Source organism: Colossoma macropomum, unplaced genomic scaffold (assembly GCF_904425465.1).
Source record: "Colossoma macropomum unplaced genomic scaffold, Colossoma_macropomum, whole genome shotgun sequence".
In the NCBI taxonomy this organism is placed as follows: domain Eukaryota; kingdom Metazoa; phylum Chordata; class Actinopteri; order Characiformes; family Serrasalmidae; genus Colossoma; species Colossoma macropomum.
Window position 1 is genome coordinate 10320397 of NW_023494785.1, and position 17740 is coordinate 10338136.

At 37.3% G+C, this 17740-nt stretch overlaps 1 protein-coding gene across 2 annotated transcripts in view; it reads left to right on the plus strand.

The window, feature by feature from the left end:
• The window catches only part of fars2 (phenylalanyl-tRNA synthetase 2, mitochondrial), a 177371-nt gene extending 163986 nt beyond the window's left edge, over positions 1-13385 (plus strand). For both annotated transcript variants that reach the window (XM_036582599.1, XM_036582607.1), the window contains exon 7: positions 12519-13385. In XM_036582599.1, coding sequence (XP_036438492.1) covers positions 12519-12657 — 139 coding nt within the window. In that variant the 3' untranslated portion in view covers positions 12658-13385. The remainder of the gene's footprint in view (positions 1-12518) is intronic.
• The last annotated feature ends 4355 nt before the right edge of the window (positions 13386-17740 follow it).

The window sequence follows — 17740 nt, forward strand, 5'->3', positions numbered from 1 at the left end:
GCCCATAAGTGTGTGTATAAAGTATTTCACAAAGGCTTTGAACATAGCTCAGCCAAGGTTTTATTGTTGATATTTTGATGGGTTCTTCTCTGATTTAGGCTTGTCTGTTATCAATTATTGTCATTGGCCAAAATAATTGACTGAAATTTGCATCTTAATTAAAGTTTATCCATATGTAACCAGTGTGGTTTCATATTATTAGCAAACTGTGATACAAAACCTTTGATTGGAGATTCTAGACTTTTGAATGGTAATATATATCATAAATTCTGGTGAAATACTAATAGAATTTGCTGGCATCCTATGTGGCGCTGATGTCAATGTCGTTATTAAGAAAATATAGTTTGGAATGAAATGACAAAATGAACCTTTCAGATGTGTTGCTTATTTCCCACAGTATACTTTTTAGAAGAGCATGTTTACAGACTTAGATCACATTTAGTAAACCAACAACACCTACAGGTAAAATGTCCCTGATATAAGAAAAGCAAGAGACTCTCACAAAAACTAACTTTTAAAACAGAAAACTCACCAACCAAAATAGCTCCAAGTGATAAATATCATATGAAAACCCTGATTCTTTTTTGAAAGAAGAGCTAGTAAAGTATGTAAACACTGTTAAAATTTCCAAACATACCATTGACTCCCCAGTTCATACAGTACACACATGGCAACTAAGATAAACAACTTGTTCGGAATTATTTTTGTGATGGCACAAATCAGATGTATTTATACAAATCAGCCTATTAAGCCTGAAGCTGTTTAGCCCCACCCATTCACACCAAAGTTATAAGGAGTGTTTTTAGCCTAGCAGAATACAGGGCAACCCAATCAGAGCAAAGGTCATTTACATACTGTATATCAGTAACAAAACAGCCTAGTCCTTAGTTCCTAATTCTAATCCTCAATTCTAATGTTGGAAAATGGTCATTTAAAAATAATTATGACTGTTTTTGGTACATAAACTCATACAAACATCATAATTGGACAGGGAAAAAAACATAAAATGCAAGAAAAATGTGGTATATGGGTCATTTAAGTTAGAGGTAGGTTGAGTTTAGCAGGACGATAGATTAGGGGTGTGTCAGTAACACAGCTGTTACTGGAGGTGTGGTAAGTTAGGGAGCCACCTTGAAAACACTAACTGAGGCTAGAAGGAAAGAGATGCTGCAGAGTTAAAATGTTGTGCACATGGTGGTTTGAGAGCCCCTGAGACCTGACCAGGAGACAGACGTCTGATGACCAGTCAGTTTCTTGTACAGTCTTGTTACAGTGTAAATATATTCTGTGCTGCTGTTGGTATGGCACTGTCCATAGACATTAAGATGCAGTGTGGAAGAGGACGAAGGCCATGTACAGTGCAGAAGAGTCTGAAAACCTCTTACCTAAGTGAGAATGGTTCATAAGCTTGGCTTAAATGTTTTGGATTGAAAGTCAATCATGCAGAATCTTTCATCCCTTGGGTCTGTTTGATATATTGAATATGCTCTACAAGGCCTGAGGGTAACAGGTAAAGGCTAATAACAAATCAATATTGGTGGACGTGTGCCTTTGCATGGATTGAAGATGCGCCCACAATGTATTTGATTAAGAATTCATTTGATTTATTGACAGGGTATCTGTCTGACGACTTCAAGAAGCTCCAGCTTGAATTATGAGAGATTAGCTAAGAACGTGCTAATAATCAGCAAACGTTTACCTGGAGTTAAATGAGTCCTGAAGCTAAATGGAGTCATTTAATGCATATGAAACAAGATATGGGCTAATATTTAGCTTCCTGTGAACAGTCAACCCCTGACCCTAGTAAGGAGATATGAAATAGGTTTGTATGTTGAGCTAGGACATGTTTATTAACAATATGTGAAATATAGTTGTCCTCTAGACATCCAGATTTATTGTCCTTTTGCTATATGCTATATGTATATGTACATTACATAGGTATTCATATGTAATTACATAATTACAATCTTAAGGATTGGTTTTATTGTTTTTTTATTATATGGAACTATAATAAAATGTCTCTTTTGCTACTTACAAACACAAACGTGGTGTTGTCTGAAAATTTAGAATCTGCACTTTCAACATAATCTCAATAATCAACAATTTAAAACGTAAAGAAGCGTTTCAATGTGCATAGACTGCTGTGGTGGATCCACTGGGACAGTCATGTCTGAAAGTAATGTGTGCTCTGCGTAGAGCCAGTGCATACATTACTGATGATATACTGATGTTTCTCCTATTCAATTTTCCTTTTGGACCAGTCTGCTTTCCAGGAAGCTCATAATGGAAAGCTAAGGCTGGCCCTTCAGCTTATTATTACATAAAAAAACACACACAATGCTTCTCGCTTCATAGAATTTCACTTTGCTTGAGTGCTTGGGCTGTTATACCGTGTTGGAAATCATTAGGAGCCCACTGAGTGAGTTTTCCCTGTCTGCTCCTCTTCCTCCACTCTGAGCTTCACCTGTTGGGGGGGGTGTCAGCTTTCATAATCGCTTTCTTCTCTGAAAAGCGAGCACACTTCTTTCACATTTTTCTCAAGGCCAGCTTCACTGGCTTTTATGAAAGTAACTTTATGACTGAATTACGAGTGGCCTGCCTTTGATCCCTTTGAATAAAATAGATGAATCAGCGGTCCCAACTCATCCTGTATGGTACATGCAGTATTAAAGCCCACACAGAGAATCATCACAACATGAACACATATTTCTGGTATAGATTAGTGAATTATTAATTATTACACAACAGTTCATTTCATTCCACTGACTATTAGTTGCTAAGTAACCACACTGGTTGCAACACAATACTTGTGGTGTATGTCAGTAACAAAACAGCCTTAGTTCCTAATTCTAATCTTCAATTGTAATGTTGGAAAATGGTTATATAAAAAGAATTATGACTGTTTTTGGTACATAAACTCATACAAACGTCATAATTGGACAGGGAAAAAACACAAAATGCAAGAAAAATGTGGTTTTATTTATTTATTTACTGTTTTATTTATTTATTTCTCTATTTGTTCATTTATTTGCTGGAAGAAATTTAGAATATTTCAAATATAAGTTTGAAACAATGTTTGAAGCTTCTTTGCTTTAGCATTTTGTTTACTTTGCAAAGCTGATCAGTTTCAAGTCATTAACAGATTTGAAGGTATGGATCTAGGTGTCTTTACGTTGAACTTTGTCAGAGACTTTCTGGTTCTGCTGACCACAAATCACCACAATAAGGGTGGACATCAAATATCCAATATGTATTAGGCCAGAATACACAGACAGCTGTTGACACAGAATATATTGTCGCTGTCGGAACAAAATATTGTATTTCCAAAATTGTAACTTTACCAGGGAAGGAACAAACATTCTTAACTTGTAGTGGAAGTTATCTCTCTTGGGACTACGATGTCATATGCAACATCAAAGGATGTAGATAAAATAAAAAATATTGGTCTCACTTTATTTGGATAGTCCTCTATAGTCCCCTATAGATTATCTACAGATGTTCAAATTATTAACAAACTATCTGTTGAAACTCAGTGGTGGGGTTAGGGTTAGGATTTGGACTATGGTTAGGGAAGGGCTTAGGTTTTGGGTTGAGGTTAAGGTTAGGATTAGAGCCAGGTTTATAGTTAAAGAGATTTATGGTCCATTTAGTAGATATTTAGCTGAATGTAACTTGAAATTAAGTATCTACAGAGCATCTAAAATGGACTATCCAAATAAATTGTTTCTGAAATATTTCATGAATGCTGCATGCTAGAGATGTACTTTTTGCCCAGAAGGGTATCATTGTTCTGCAAAAAGTCAGACTCTGATTGGTCGATGAGTCAGGAACACAGTCTCTGATTGGTTAACAGACTTGATTCAAGGCATCAGTGTATGGCTAACAGCCCTGCTAACCACAGCATGGAGAAATGGATAAATAATCACAAAAGACATTCAGTTTTAGATTTGTCATTTGTCATGTATTTATTTTAGAAAGTCTACAAAGACACAGTGCGGTTTAAGCCTGGATTACAAAGTGCTCATTGGAACAGCAAAACTAGCCTTCTGGGAAAAAAAACCTTTGGACCATTTCTATTATTCTGTTCATCATGAAATTTGAACACAATCTAAAGGGTAACCGAAGCTTTCAAATTTTGTAAAAATGATAAAAATTAAGATAAAAGGTTTTTGCACAACAGCGATGATATATAGAATACACAGTGTCAGTGTTTCTCAACCCTGATCCTGGAGGCCCACTGTCCTGCACATTTTAGTGCACACTGCACTAGTTTGCAACTGATAATGTAGATTTTATAATGAATGTCGATGAATTCCATTATATTGTCAGTGTTGTATAAAAACCTTGTAGCACATTAAAAACCACCAGCTGCCCTTTACATTTTGTGAGCATTTTATAACAAATGGACCAATTAAAAATAGTCCAAATTGCTTATAATACAATCTTATTAATTATTATCACATTAATGCAGAATAAGAACATTTTCTCAAGTTATTGTTTCAAAATATGAGGTTTTCTTACAACAGCAGCTATGTGTTGATGGAAAGATGTATGCAGTGTGTGGTAATCAGTGACATCAATAGGCCACCGGTGTGAAAAAGAAATGACTAGCCTGTATTGAGTGTTCACATAGCAGAGAAGAGGATACTCGTAGGTTGCTCATAAGTTTTATGTGCTATTAAGTTAAATATCAATGCTGGGAATGGGAAAACAGACAGAATAGGACTCTTGGGCACATACACTCACCCTGAAGAATCTTCAAATCTTCCAGAAGAGACTGTTTAAGCAAATTTATGGTTTTGATAGCAATGTGGTCTAGATTTTTCCACATGTTCTTAATGGGCTGATATAAAAGAACGTTTAAGATGTTCACATTTTGAACAGAAAAGGCTCAGTGCCTGGGGACACACCACCGCGGTTCTTGTTTTAAAGTGTTTTCTAATAATGCAAATTTGACTCAAGGTCCCAATTCGCCACTCATTCTTACACAGGCTTATGAACAAGAGGTGATGGAAGAGGAGATGGAAAAAGAAGAGGGGGAAAACACATGCAAAGAAGACAAATAGAGGAATGCAAATATATGCAACAAATTTAGTCTTTTTTCAGATGGGCGGAATGCTCATTTCTCAAACTCTTGGTCTTAGGCCACAAAGCCCCCAAACAAAACACACAGCGTGTATAGTTCTGTAGCAGTCACTGGAAGAAAAATAACCAGAAGAAAAATAAACAGAAGAGTTTTGAAAGTTTTGGGACTTCACATTTGCAGCACTAGAGAGTACCATTCATAATGCAGCCTGTCCAACAGAGCAGCACTAGAGAGAAAACTGAGTAAAAGACTAGATAAGTCAGTGTGGCCAGCCATGAGCTTGGAACATGGCTTCCAGTCACAAATTCAGGCACAGGGACTGTGTAGAGGCTTCTGTGAAAATGAGGCAGGCTGAGGATTCAGAGCTTTTCACACAGTCACAGGGTCTCTATGCAAGAGAAGATGTATGAAAACAGCTCACTGCCACCATGACTTTTACTGACTTGTAAGGTTGCCTTTCGGGTGAAACAATGTCACAGCCACTTTGGTCTGAATGCTACTTAATACTTTCACAGCTCAAACAAGAAACGCGAAGGGAAACACTTAAGTTTACATAATGTTGCTTGTCCCTCACAGTTGCAAGAAACAGTCTAGCTATCTTCTAACAAAGCTTATATGTGTCACATGTGTCAGGCTCCAGTCCTTTCGGGCCAGAACACTACAGACTTCAGCACACTGCCTCATTAAACACACCTGATTCAGCTAAATAGCAAGGCCTTCATGAACTGAACAGAGCGTTAGATGAAGGTAAACGCTAATCTCCACAGCACTTTGGCCTGGAAGGTCCCTGGTTTGACATGCCTGTTCTACAAGGTGGCTGTACTGATGAGAGTAAACTCTATTACATTCCCTCCAATGTCACTTCAGGATCATCCATAATCACCTGATCTTTGCTGCACCTTGGAGAAGAAAATAGTGAGCAAAAAGTCCATGGTGACCGCTGCTTTATGGCTGAGATGTGAAGTAACATGATCAGCAAGAACAAAGCATTTCCAGTGAAGTCAACGTGCAGCCAGCTGAAAATGTGTTGGTGTACTGTAAAGTCAGATTGAAACATCGGTCTTACAGTCAGTTTAAAGCAGGACAGGCGGGGTTACCTCTTTTATTTTTACAGCAAATGCTTTCTCACCCTACCGCGGGCAAGGCCGGAATATTGTCTTATTTTAGACCACACAGAAGAAGATACTCTGGCGTCGGCATAGAGTAATACACAGAGAAGGCCTTGATTTTGCTGCGAGTAGTGCTCTTTTAACACTAGAAAAAAAAGGCAAATGCAAAGCACTGAACTCGTGAGGGAGGTCACCACCAGCCCATCCACATCATGGTGACCAACCCTCAACACAAAACACCCCCCGAGACAGAATAACACAAACAACACAACCCATACACAAGCAACAACAATAAGTCCCTCTTCTGAATGGTGCATGCCTCCCATGAGCCTCCCTGCATGGCCACGCCTCCAGAGCATCTCACGGCCATGCAAGCCAGTAGCGGGATGCTACAGTATTTTTGCCATGATATTATAACTTAACAGGAGATGAAAAAGTTCTTAACTTTAATGCAAAAAGATTTTATTTTTGATTTGAAGACCACTTTTGGACTATTTCTATTAATTTAATTATCATGAATTGTTCACATAATACTCGCATCTAGCATCTTTAAATGGTGTACAAGAAAATAAACTGGTGTTTATATGGTTTTGATGGGACAGAGAAGAAAAGTTCCATCCTGTTGAAAGTACTGCAGGGCAGGTTCTCAGACAAGTTCTACCTCAGCAATCAACTGCAATCTCAACAGTTTGTTTTATAGTGTCTATTTATTGATTCGTAGGCAAGTAATGCATAAACTACATATTAAACAGCTGACAATGTTGTAGTTGGAATTCATGACTAAAAACAATGTCTAACCTTTAGATTCAAGCAAGAAGCCTGTAATACCACAGTGAATTGTTACTGTATGTATAATGTAAATGAGCCTTAGTCGATATGAGTGTAGTCATGTCAGGCCAACATCATCACAACACACTTGATCTCTGTGATTCAGTGAGTTCAGGCATATTGTGTTTAAATTTGCAACAGTATCCTGTTGCTCTGCCAGTCAGATTTGTGTTTCATCTTTGTGCTTGGGCCTATTTTTTTGCCTACCTGTTCCTCCCCACTGTCGGTTTCACACTCTTTTGCGCTCACAGCAAAAAGCCGGTATGAATAACTGCACCTGCCGGCTCCCGAACCAAATTCTGCCGTGCAATAAAACGGAGCAGGCTCCAATAAAAAGAAATTGTTGTGTGTGTTTGGATCACTGTTCGCCTTTCTGTAGCCACTGAATTATTGAGCACCTGAGTGTTTGCTGGAAATGTCAGATGTTCTTTTCACTGAGGCGGACGGAGGCAAAGAGGCAGAGGAAGCTATGCATAAACCATAAACATCAATAGAAACAACAAATGCTAGCTCAAAGAGCGCCTCATTGATGCCTATATACTATTTAGAATATGACTTTTTCAATTATTTAATATTCCGAATAAGGTTAAAAAAAGCAGAAGTAGTCCGTAGAGGTCCCTTTCTGTGATCATATGTTTTAATGTGCCCTGTTGTTTTTATATTTGTTGATGGAGCAGGGGTTAAAAAAGAGGTATAAAATGAAAAAGATGGAGTGAGTGTGTGAGAGTTCAGTGCTGTAGAAAATCACTTTATCCAATTAGCTGCTTTGGCTGCGGGTACCATGTGAAACATACGTGTCCCAGTGGCAATCAGTGGCGGCCTAAATTTGTCAGGCTTTCGTGTTTGTGGGGCTTACACAGTAGATATCTGGCTGAGAGTGGGAGCCATCGCGCCAGTAAAAGCTTCCACAAGTGTTGCGTTCCACTGCCACCACATTTCCCTGCTATTTTTGTAGGTGCCTATTTTCACAGATTTGGGATTTTGCTGCAAACATCAACCTATTTTTGAATTCACATTAATTGCTTTCATGAAACCCTTCCTTTTTTTCTCCTCCCTCCCTCTAATTTTGACCTGTGGTTTGACTAATTATCCTGTCTTTCAAAACACACCAGGCATGATCTTTCCTCATGTATCAGTTGTTTGATTAGAGGCTTTCTCCACCGACCCAGGGCAAGGCAAGGGCAGCTCATGTTTCAGTTCATGTATGTTGACCATAACCCAATTCACTGGTATATGAAATCATTCATAATCAATGTCATGTAGGACTGAAGATTGTGTTGTTGCAGAGTGATGGTTCCCAAACCAGGACTCACATATACAGTGTTTGTTACCCACTGATTTTCTACGCATTGAAACAAGACATAAAGCTCTCAGCCCACTTTTACTCAATATATGGTGCTTTATATTGAGTAAAACAAGCTTAATAGAATACAATGATAAAGGGCCTATGCATTTACATACAGTTAGTTTGAGCATTAATAGAAAGATAATAAAGTAATGATTTTTAGCACAGCAATGTTTGGGTGCCTTGCCACCATGATATGTAGTACCATCAACAGAAGACTGGAATACTTTAAGTATTTAATACTTCAATATCAAAAACAAACAGGCCTTTATCTGTGCATTAGAATGACTATTACTAAGTTTAACTGTGGTTAGAATACTGTTAGCCCGCTGCATGCTGTCATTCAGCACGGAAAACTGACAGCATCAATCGGGTTAAGACAATCTTGTTTTATTTCAAATGCACACAGTAAGCTGCACATTTCTGCAGAACTGGTCTCAAGTATGCTGCGACCATAGTTTGCTCAACACCCATGCTGAAATCATAATTGCTCTTCATGCACACAGGAGTGCTTTCCAAACAGCAGTGGTGCAGTACAGAAGTGTGGCTCCTCCTCCTGATCTTAAAAGACCTTCTTGTAGCTCTGCTCTCATGATGAAACCAAAAATATGCATTGATATGATTTCCTTGCAGCCCTCAGGTTGAAAGCCATGGTAACCTCATAGCTGAAGGAAAAATATTCTTAACTTTAATGCAAGTTAATGTGACAAGATTGTGGACTATTTTTCGATACGACAGCAAAGATAGATTCCACCCTGTTAAGAGATTTTTTTTTCAAAATCTCTGAACAGTTCTCTCCTTGAGATGTAAACAAAGTCATTCAGAGTGGTTTGATGGGAAATGCGTCATTTGTAGAGAAACTTACAGACCCAGATTTCTTTACGGTGGTGGTGATCGGAACCAAGGCTCACGATGTCTACAACACAAATATAGCCATTTTATTTACTATCCAAAACCACCAGTGAACCTACACAGGCCTTCTGAGTTTTTATATGTTATGTTGATGATAGTAAAATAGTCAGAAATCTGAAAAATGTATTTTCTCTGGGGACTATTTTGCTTTTCAACACCCATCATTTATTTATCCCTTTACCATGAGTGGATTAAATTAAATAGATTCAAATATATTTTATATCAAAACTTTATCACATGTCTGACACAGTTATAAGACAGTTATCAGGCAGCCTATATCTGTTGTCTACAATAACTTTCTGTGAAGGAGCTTTCAGAGGCGGACATCTGGTTCCTATCACCACCACTGTGAACAATTCTGACTCGGCAAGAATGGAGCATTTCACACCAAACCACCCTGAATGTTTTTGTTTACATCTGAACCATTTAATTATGTAGAATTCTTGAAAAATTGATGGAGGTCCCCTTTAGAGGTATTGCAGGGTGGGTACCCAGGCAAGTGCTACCTGACCTGACTGCTATAACATCTGAACAGTTTGTTTTATAGCGTTTTTGTATTAATCGCTAGCTAAGTGATGGATCTTGCCCATAAATGAGACGCTAAACAGCTGATAATGCTGTGATTGAAACACAAGACTGAAAAACTGTCTGTCAGGCCCAGTGATTGCACCAAAAATGTTACAAAATAAGCAGTTATAATGGAGAAGCTTACACTGCCACAGTGAAATGGACTGCGTCTACTCTACTTCCACAGCCACCATGTTTCCCTGCTATTTTTATAGGTTCCTATCCTCACAGATTTGGGATTTTGTTGCAGACATCAACCTGTTTTCGAATCCACATTAATTGTTTTCCATGAAACCCTTCCCTTTTTCCTTCTCCCTCTCCTTCTTTGTTTCTTCTTTTTCATAAGACCTGTGCTTGGACTAATTATCTCTCCTTTCACAACACACTAGGTATGATCTTTCCTGATATGTCAGCCATTTGCAGATGAGATTCCCTGGTGATCACACTCATCTGGTAACTATTTTTAGGTGCCTTCCTGCGAAGATGCTGTATTTCCCCTTTGGCGGGGAACTTTTTCAGCAATAGTGAGCTGAAATACAGAATACTGACCCCAGTGGACTGAAACCAGACCAGACTGGAGCGCAGCGTTCTTTTAAAAAGTCTATAAACCTCAATTTTAACAGTGTCACAATCTCATTTAAAGTGTGACAGGATTAACTTGCTGATAATCCTTGGTAGCTGTAAGCTGCATTGTAAGTAAGCTAATTAGCAAGCTGAACTTTTAAAGTTTGTCAGGTCACTTAGCAACAAAATAAGCACGATCTTCTAATACACAAGACAATCACAGCAAGAAACATAATGCAATTTGTGGGTGAAAAAAAAAAAAACAAGTATTGTCTCCAGCGAGCAGGAATTAGCACAAAGAACATTACGCACAGTTTGATTTATTGCTCAGCAAATAAGTCTTGTCTACAGTATGTTACAATCTATTTAATCTGTGCACATATACAATCTGATCATAAATCATAAAAATGTGTATTCAATTCTGATTAATTTTAACTGCTCTCCCTGTTCTTTAATTAAAAGTCATAATTGACTAGAGACGGGGGTCTGGGGGATTTATATCCGGCTTTTATCAGCCGGCCTGCCTTCCATGCATAATCAGATGAGCTTGGACATCAATGGGCACCAGGCTGATCTCCCCGACAGTAAATCTGGTATTGGCAAAGTGAATCTGATTAAGCCTTGCTCTCAACTCCCCGTGTGTTTGTGTTGGAATCCCAGCGGCTGTTTCTGCTGTAGTCGTCTGTCAGCCATTTTGTTTCACTTGGTGGCTCCACACAGATTCTCTCCAAAGTCCACATCACTTCCATTTTTTTCCTGTGTGTCATGGCTGTTGAAGGCAAACCTTCCAAATGGTGATGCCTTTTTTTATGAGAGCTGAAAGCCTGTTACCACAAAGCGTCCAAATATATAGCGTTCATTTGTTCATCCTCAGAGTTTCAGAGTGCATGAAGGTGTAAATGTTGCATTTATGAAATAAGAGAATTGGGATTAGTCAAAAAAGCAGGCTATATTGGCTCTGACTGACTGTGTAACTTGCTTTTGTTATCACTCAGTTAACAGTATGCAGTAATCTTTGACATGATTTATCTTTAAGAGGTGGAAATGTGAATCCCCACATTTTAATGATGCATTTCTGAAATGGTATCTTCTATACGTTTGGAGAGATTGTGACATCTCTTAGGGTTGTGTAAACTCATTAGGCGTACTCCACGAATGAACACACTACACAATAAAGCTTGTGACTGATACAAAGAGTATGTAAAACTGTGGCTGGCCTTCTGTTTTAATCTTTATGATTTCTTTTTCAATGTATAGTTTACTTTTTTTAGAGTATTCCAAATGACTTTCATATGAAATATTATTAATAAAATATAAAGAATTACCCATACATCTGAAAATTTAGCTGATTGTTTAAATTGAACATAAATTCATACATAGAGTTTATTATACAACTTACAGACATTACAAAATATGACCAATCCCCAGTTCTAACTGTCAGTCCTGCACTGGGCATATACCAGGCACATTTTTACATGTAATCTAGAAATGTGAGCCTGTTACACACTTTTGGAAATATCTTAACACCACTTCAATGAGAGTGTTAAATCATAATAGTATCCTGAACCCTGCTCTTTGTTTACTAAATGATGGTGACATTTTTTACACTTAACTAGTGAAGACTGCTGTTCTGTGGGTTTACTGGAGCTAAAAATCAATCATCTGATTCTGATGTACTCCTAATATGAACATACAGAGACATTGAATGCTCTAGTTTAATGAATTTGAAAGTATGACTGCAAGGCTAAACAAGGCCCAGTCTGAGACAATACAAGCTTGGACTGTAACAGAATATGCTATTGGATATTTTGTATAGACATTTTCATTGTACTGTCATCACTGTACTAAAGAAGGCTTTATTACACAGGTACATACATATCTGTGCACCTCTCACCCCCCAAAGACCTCCTCTGCAAGTTCTCAGTTGTTACTGGTCAATTATTTCTACATGTAAACAAAACTCAATAAATAAATTTATTTAAAAAAAAATTTAAAAATCAAACTAGACATTTTTACTCAAATGTTATAGGAATGCATTTACACTGTATTGTAAAAATGACCAAGATTCTCACCTAACCTTGTTACTGTCCCTTGTATTTTTCCTCAGGACAAAGAAGGTGAGCCACTGTTACCGCATCGTGTACCGGCACATGGAGCGAACCCTGACCCAGGAGGAAGTGCGGGTGATTCACCAGGCCATCGAGCAGGCAGCTGAGCGTGAGCTGGGGGTGCAGGGACGATTCTGAGCCTACAGAGTCCATCTCTCCTCAGCCTAAAAGCAGTACGAAGGACGTGGATTCTCTCAAGCGGTATCGTCTAAGCAGTGACAACTTTGCAGGTCTTCTGTCTTCTCAAAAATGGCGCAGATCTTCCTTACATTCTCGTACATGTCAATGGTTTAAAAGATGGACCCTATTTTTGTAACGTAGGCGATCTTTCTGCACAGATTTCATCTGCTTTACTCTCTTTTAAAAAATGAAAATTCAGTGTTCCCTCACATTCTACACAAGCATTTGACCTTGAACCTCTCCTCCAGGTCATCCAGTCTCATTACTCACACTGTACATGTACAGCGTTCTTAAATTCCTGTTATCCAGCTGCCTCCAGCTACCTTTCATCCGAGAGCACTGAGAGGCTGAACTTAAATACCTCCATCACATCAGTGTGTCGCCCGGAGGGAATGGCCTTTGATTTAATACAGACGTCGTCTAGGCCGTTTACTCCCATGGATTCAGGCCAACACCGAAGACGGATGAAAAAAGGGTCAGGGAGGACGCTTGCTCTGCGCTCGCTTCTAGCTTTGCATTTTCCTAACGACTATTTGAGGTGGCACATAATGACATTGCCTCCAGGAGACTAGTCAGATAATTAAATGCTTTATGAATAGTCAGGGATAACAGGGAAATAAACAGAAAGCTGAACGGGTCCTGTAATGTGTGTTATTAGAGTTATAATAAACTGAACATTTGGATAACTCATGGCTTGTTGTTGTCTGATCAGCCGTAAAGTTACTTTGGGCAACAAAACACTTCTATATTGTCTTAGGGTTGTGTGAACTCATTAGGCGTACTCCACGAATGAACACACTACACAATAAAGCTTGTGACTGATACAAAGAGTATGTAAAACTGTGGCTGGCCTTCTGTTTTGTGTTTGTTCTGGGGCGTTTTAAGTTTTAATCTTTATGATTTCTTTTTGAATGTATAGTTTACTTTTTTTAGTATTCCAAATGACTTTTATATAAAATATTATTAAAAAAATATAAAAAATTACCCATACATCTGAAAATTTAGCTAATTGTTTAATTGAACCTAAAATCATACATAGAGTTTATTATACAACTTACTGACATTACAAAATACAACCGATCCCCAGTTCTAACTGTCAGTCCTGCTCTGCGCATATACCAGGCACATTTTTGCATGTAATCTAGAAATGTGAGCCTGTTGCACACTTTTGGAAATATCTTAACACCACTTCAATGAAAACACTTCTATATTGTTACAGAACCAGATGCAATTGGACATCGTTTTCAATTGTTCATGCCTTTTTTCATTCCATTTATTCGAAATTATGAGGTTCTGTCATGACACCTGGCCAAACTTTTTTAAGTATTTTAAGTTCATAGCAGTTTTTCCACAAATAGTGCCATTTTCATTGGGTTCTTTACTAACAAAGGGCTTCATTCACCAACCATCCTTAAGAAGATGTTTCTTCTTAAAACCCACTTAGGCAGTTTTTATGAAAATTCCAACATTCCCCAATGTTTTTCTTATTCAGGATTTGTTCTTAGGTAAGAACACTCAAGAGCACAAAGGTATGAACAATTCTGTGGGTTAAAAACACATCTTGAATCTGACATAGACTTTTTCTTAGGACCTTTCTCAAGAACAAACTTAAGAAACAGCTTAGGGAGATATCAGAGAACGAGGCCCAAAGTTATTAGAAAAGCTATCATCATTAAACTCCACCTCTAGCCGTGTTTCAAGCTACTGTCACCTTTCATATGACTTGCCTTGGGAATTCCTGAGAATATTGAGTAACATTTTATTTGAAGGCTGCCCACATAGGGACTTCATAACACATGAATAAACTTTGAGTAATGAATTTTAAAAGCCATGCTTGAATGTTTCTCAACAGCTTATGCCAGTAATAGCAAGATGTAAGATGTTTTGACATTAGAAGCCTTAAACTAAAGTGATTGACATTTGTTCCATTTATAACACTGTAATGAAGCATCATCCACAAACAGTGGAATGGAACATAAGGGCAGGACGAAGTTAAGAGCATTATATATAACTTCTGTATATTTTCACTTTCGTTCAAGTACCATAATACAGGTTCTATTAAGGAGACCTGTGTGACAGACTCAGTTAGAGTCAGAGCTAACTCAGTTTACACGTTTAGCAAAATGATATTATGTAACTGTCACAACCCACAGTACATTTTCTTTTGATGCTTAGGTACATTTTAAAGCATATAATTGTGTACATTTGTACTGAAGTGTAAATATATACTAATGGAAATGCCCAACACTAGTATTTATAGATGGGAAAACATATGAAAATTATCACTTAAGCTTTGAATAACATATTTATAAAGCAATAGTTGAGGATTCATGGACAGCATAGGCCAGTAATCCCAAGAAGACATGATTGAGGCCTAGTTCAGAAAATCATATATGTGCTCTTCATATTTCTGCTTCATTTAAAGTACATGCTTAAGTACATTTATATTGATATTTCAACTTCTATATTAAAGGATTTTCTATATATATATATATGTATATATGAACAATTTGCATGAAAATTCATTTACGTCCAACATTAAAATCTTCCATTTAACGGACACATGGTGTTCCTAACTAAGCCTCTGCCTTCATAACTTGGACAAGATGCACCAAATGTCCTTAACTGTTAATTTAAAGCCTCTTATTTCAATACACCATTAAATGCTTTGTAGGTGATAGTTACCAATGTCATCTTGCATTTGCTGGCATAAAGTATTAATAAATATTCAAACATTCCTTTATAAATGCATTATTCATTGCATATGCATGTGTCATGAAGTCTCTGTGTAGGTAGCTTTCAAATAAAGTGCTACCAGATCTTCCATGTAAAGTATGCAAGGTGATCTTAACTAGGCCTTTACCTTATAAGTTCCATTACTTGGGAACGCTTCTTAACAGTATTATAAATGGAACTAATGTTCCTCACTGTAGTTTAAGGGCCCTTATCTCAATACAGTGTCGTTTACTTTATTAAACACCCTGTCATCTTGCAACTACTGACATAGGCTCGATGAACATATTGCTTTTTAAATAATATTCAATGCTTCAAATAAAGTAAAAAAAAAAAAATGTACCCAATATTACAGGAGCTAAAAACATGAAAGTAAATGTTTTATTCATTTTCAGTGCATAATACTCCCGCGAGAGTAAAACTGTATACTCTTAGTTAAAATGGTGAGAAGGCCAGGGAGTATGCAACTGTCAAAAAATAAAAGGAATACTCAAGCCATGGGCCACATACTCAGCCATTTAACACGCCAAATGTCATTGTTTTCCTGTTCATTAAACAGCCATTTTAAAAGAAAGTCTGCAGAGACTGTGTGGTGGAGTAACAAAGGAATCCTCCATTGCAGCAGTGTTTTTGCATATGCGTATGTGCGCGCTGGTAGACTGAGACAGGTTTGGGAAATCTCACACCCACCAATATGGCGTTTGTGGGAACATGCCAAAGAGAAGAGCCCTCTGCATCCAAATCATCTCTCATATTGTGGTACCGTGTGCGCGTGTGTGTGTGTGCCTGTGTGTTTTCTCCCCCTGTCCCCCTCCCTCCCTCCCTCCCTCCCTTGTTTGTGAAGGGTGACAAAAGAATGGCGGGGTACCCTCTTCAGGGAATGAGCTCAATTGGAGTCAGAGTAATGAATGTGAGATGCTTTGTAATCAGAGGCTGAATGGATGGTGCACGGATTGCTGAGCATGAGCCAGTCCAGCGGGGCTGAGGCTTTTGTGTTAATGTGTTACTTTTGCTCTAAGCCACTTCAGGCCAGAGTTTTTGGTTTCACTTTCTATGAAGCCTGTGCTCATAAATAGTGCTTATAACTCTTTGTAACTGGGTAGCACTGCTTTCTAAGCATATTTATAAGCTCTAATAATGCATAGTAAATCTGTAGTAGTGGACTCTAACTAATTCTTTGATGACTCATAAAATAACCCAAGTTTCACTGTCCATTATAATGGCTTTTAAACTGATACTGACCTGTGCACAATTATAGTACTTATAATGATAACACATGAGCATTTAAAATGCCATCACTGAGTGCTTTTAAAGTTATATGTCATCTTATTCACATTAGAATGGTCATTGTAATACGTACTGTTTATTAACCCTGCCACAGATATATATATATATATATATTATATATATATAATATATATATAATATTATATATATATTTGGAAATCGTGGGACAACTAATGTTCAAAACAATATCTTTCCTGTTTTTATTTTTAATTTTGAGAAATTTAAATTTTGAATTGCAATAATCTGTGCAATAATCTGTGTTATCATTATAATGTATTGATAACAAAGAATAACATATTCAATAGACTAGAAGCACTTAGTTATGGCATGTTAAAAGTTTATAATGTATTCATAATTGTTAATATGTATTAAAAGTGCTTTATATGGTGGCCAACAAGACCTGATGCACAGTACAATTAAAAACTGTGTTGTCATTATGTAAAACTCAAACACGCTCACCCAATCAGACTTTAGAGTTCCTCTGACGTAGCAACAGTGAAAGTGCGTTGGTAATCAGTTAAACCCCTTTAACTGTGATAAAATCACTGGAATTGACTGGCTTATTGATTTTATACAACAGAAATAAAATACACTGTGCATGTTTAATTAATAATTTAATGCTTAATTGCAATAAATTATCCCCCCTCCATACTATGTAATTCATAAACATCAGGCTAAATTGTTCCATGGACAGCACATGTTTTTGATCATTTATACAAAATAAAATTAATGTTTGTGGTCATATGTGTGCATATTAAAGCAACAAACTATGAGAGGTCTTGTATATTTTATCACAGGTAACGATATATATAAAACAGTGATAATATGAACTCTAACTAGATATATTAACTTTTAATGAATAGTTCTAGTTATAATTAATAATGATCACAATAAACAATTTCTCCACCAGTAAATTTTATACTATTGGTGTCAAGCAACTGAGGACAACTGAAGAAGTACAAGAACCTATCATTGTATACTGCAGTTATTTCATGAACTTTTATATTTTGGTCATATAATA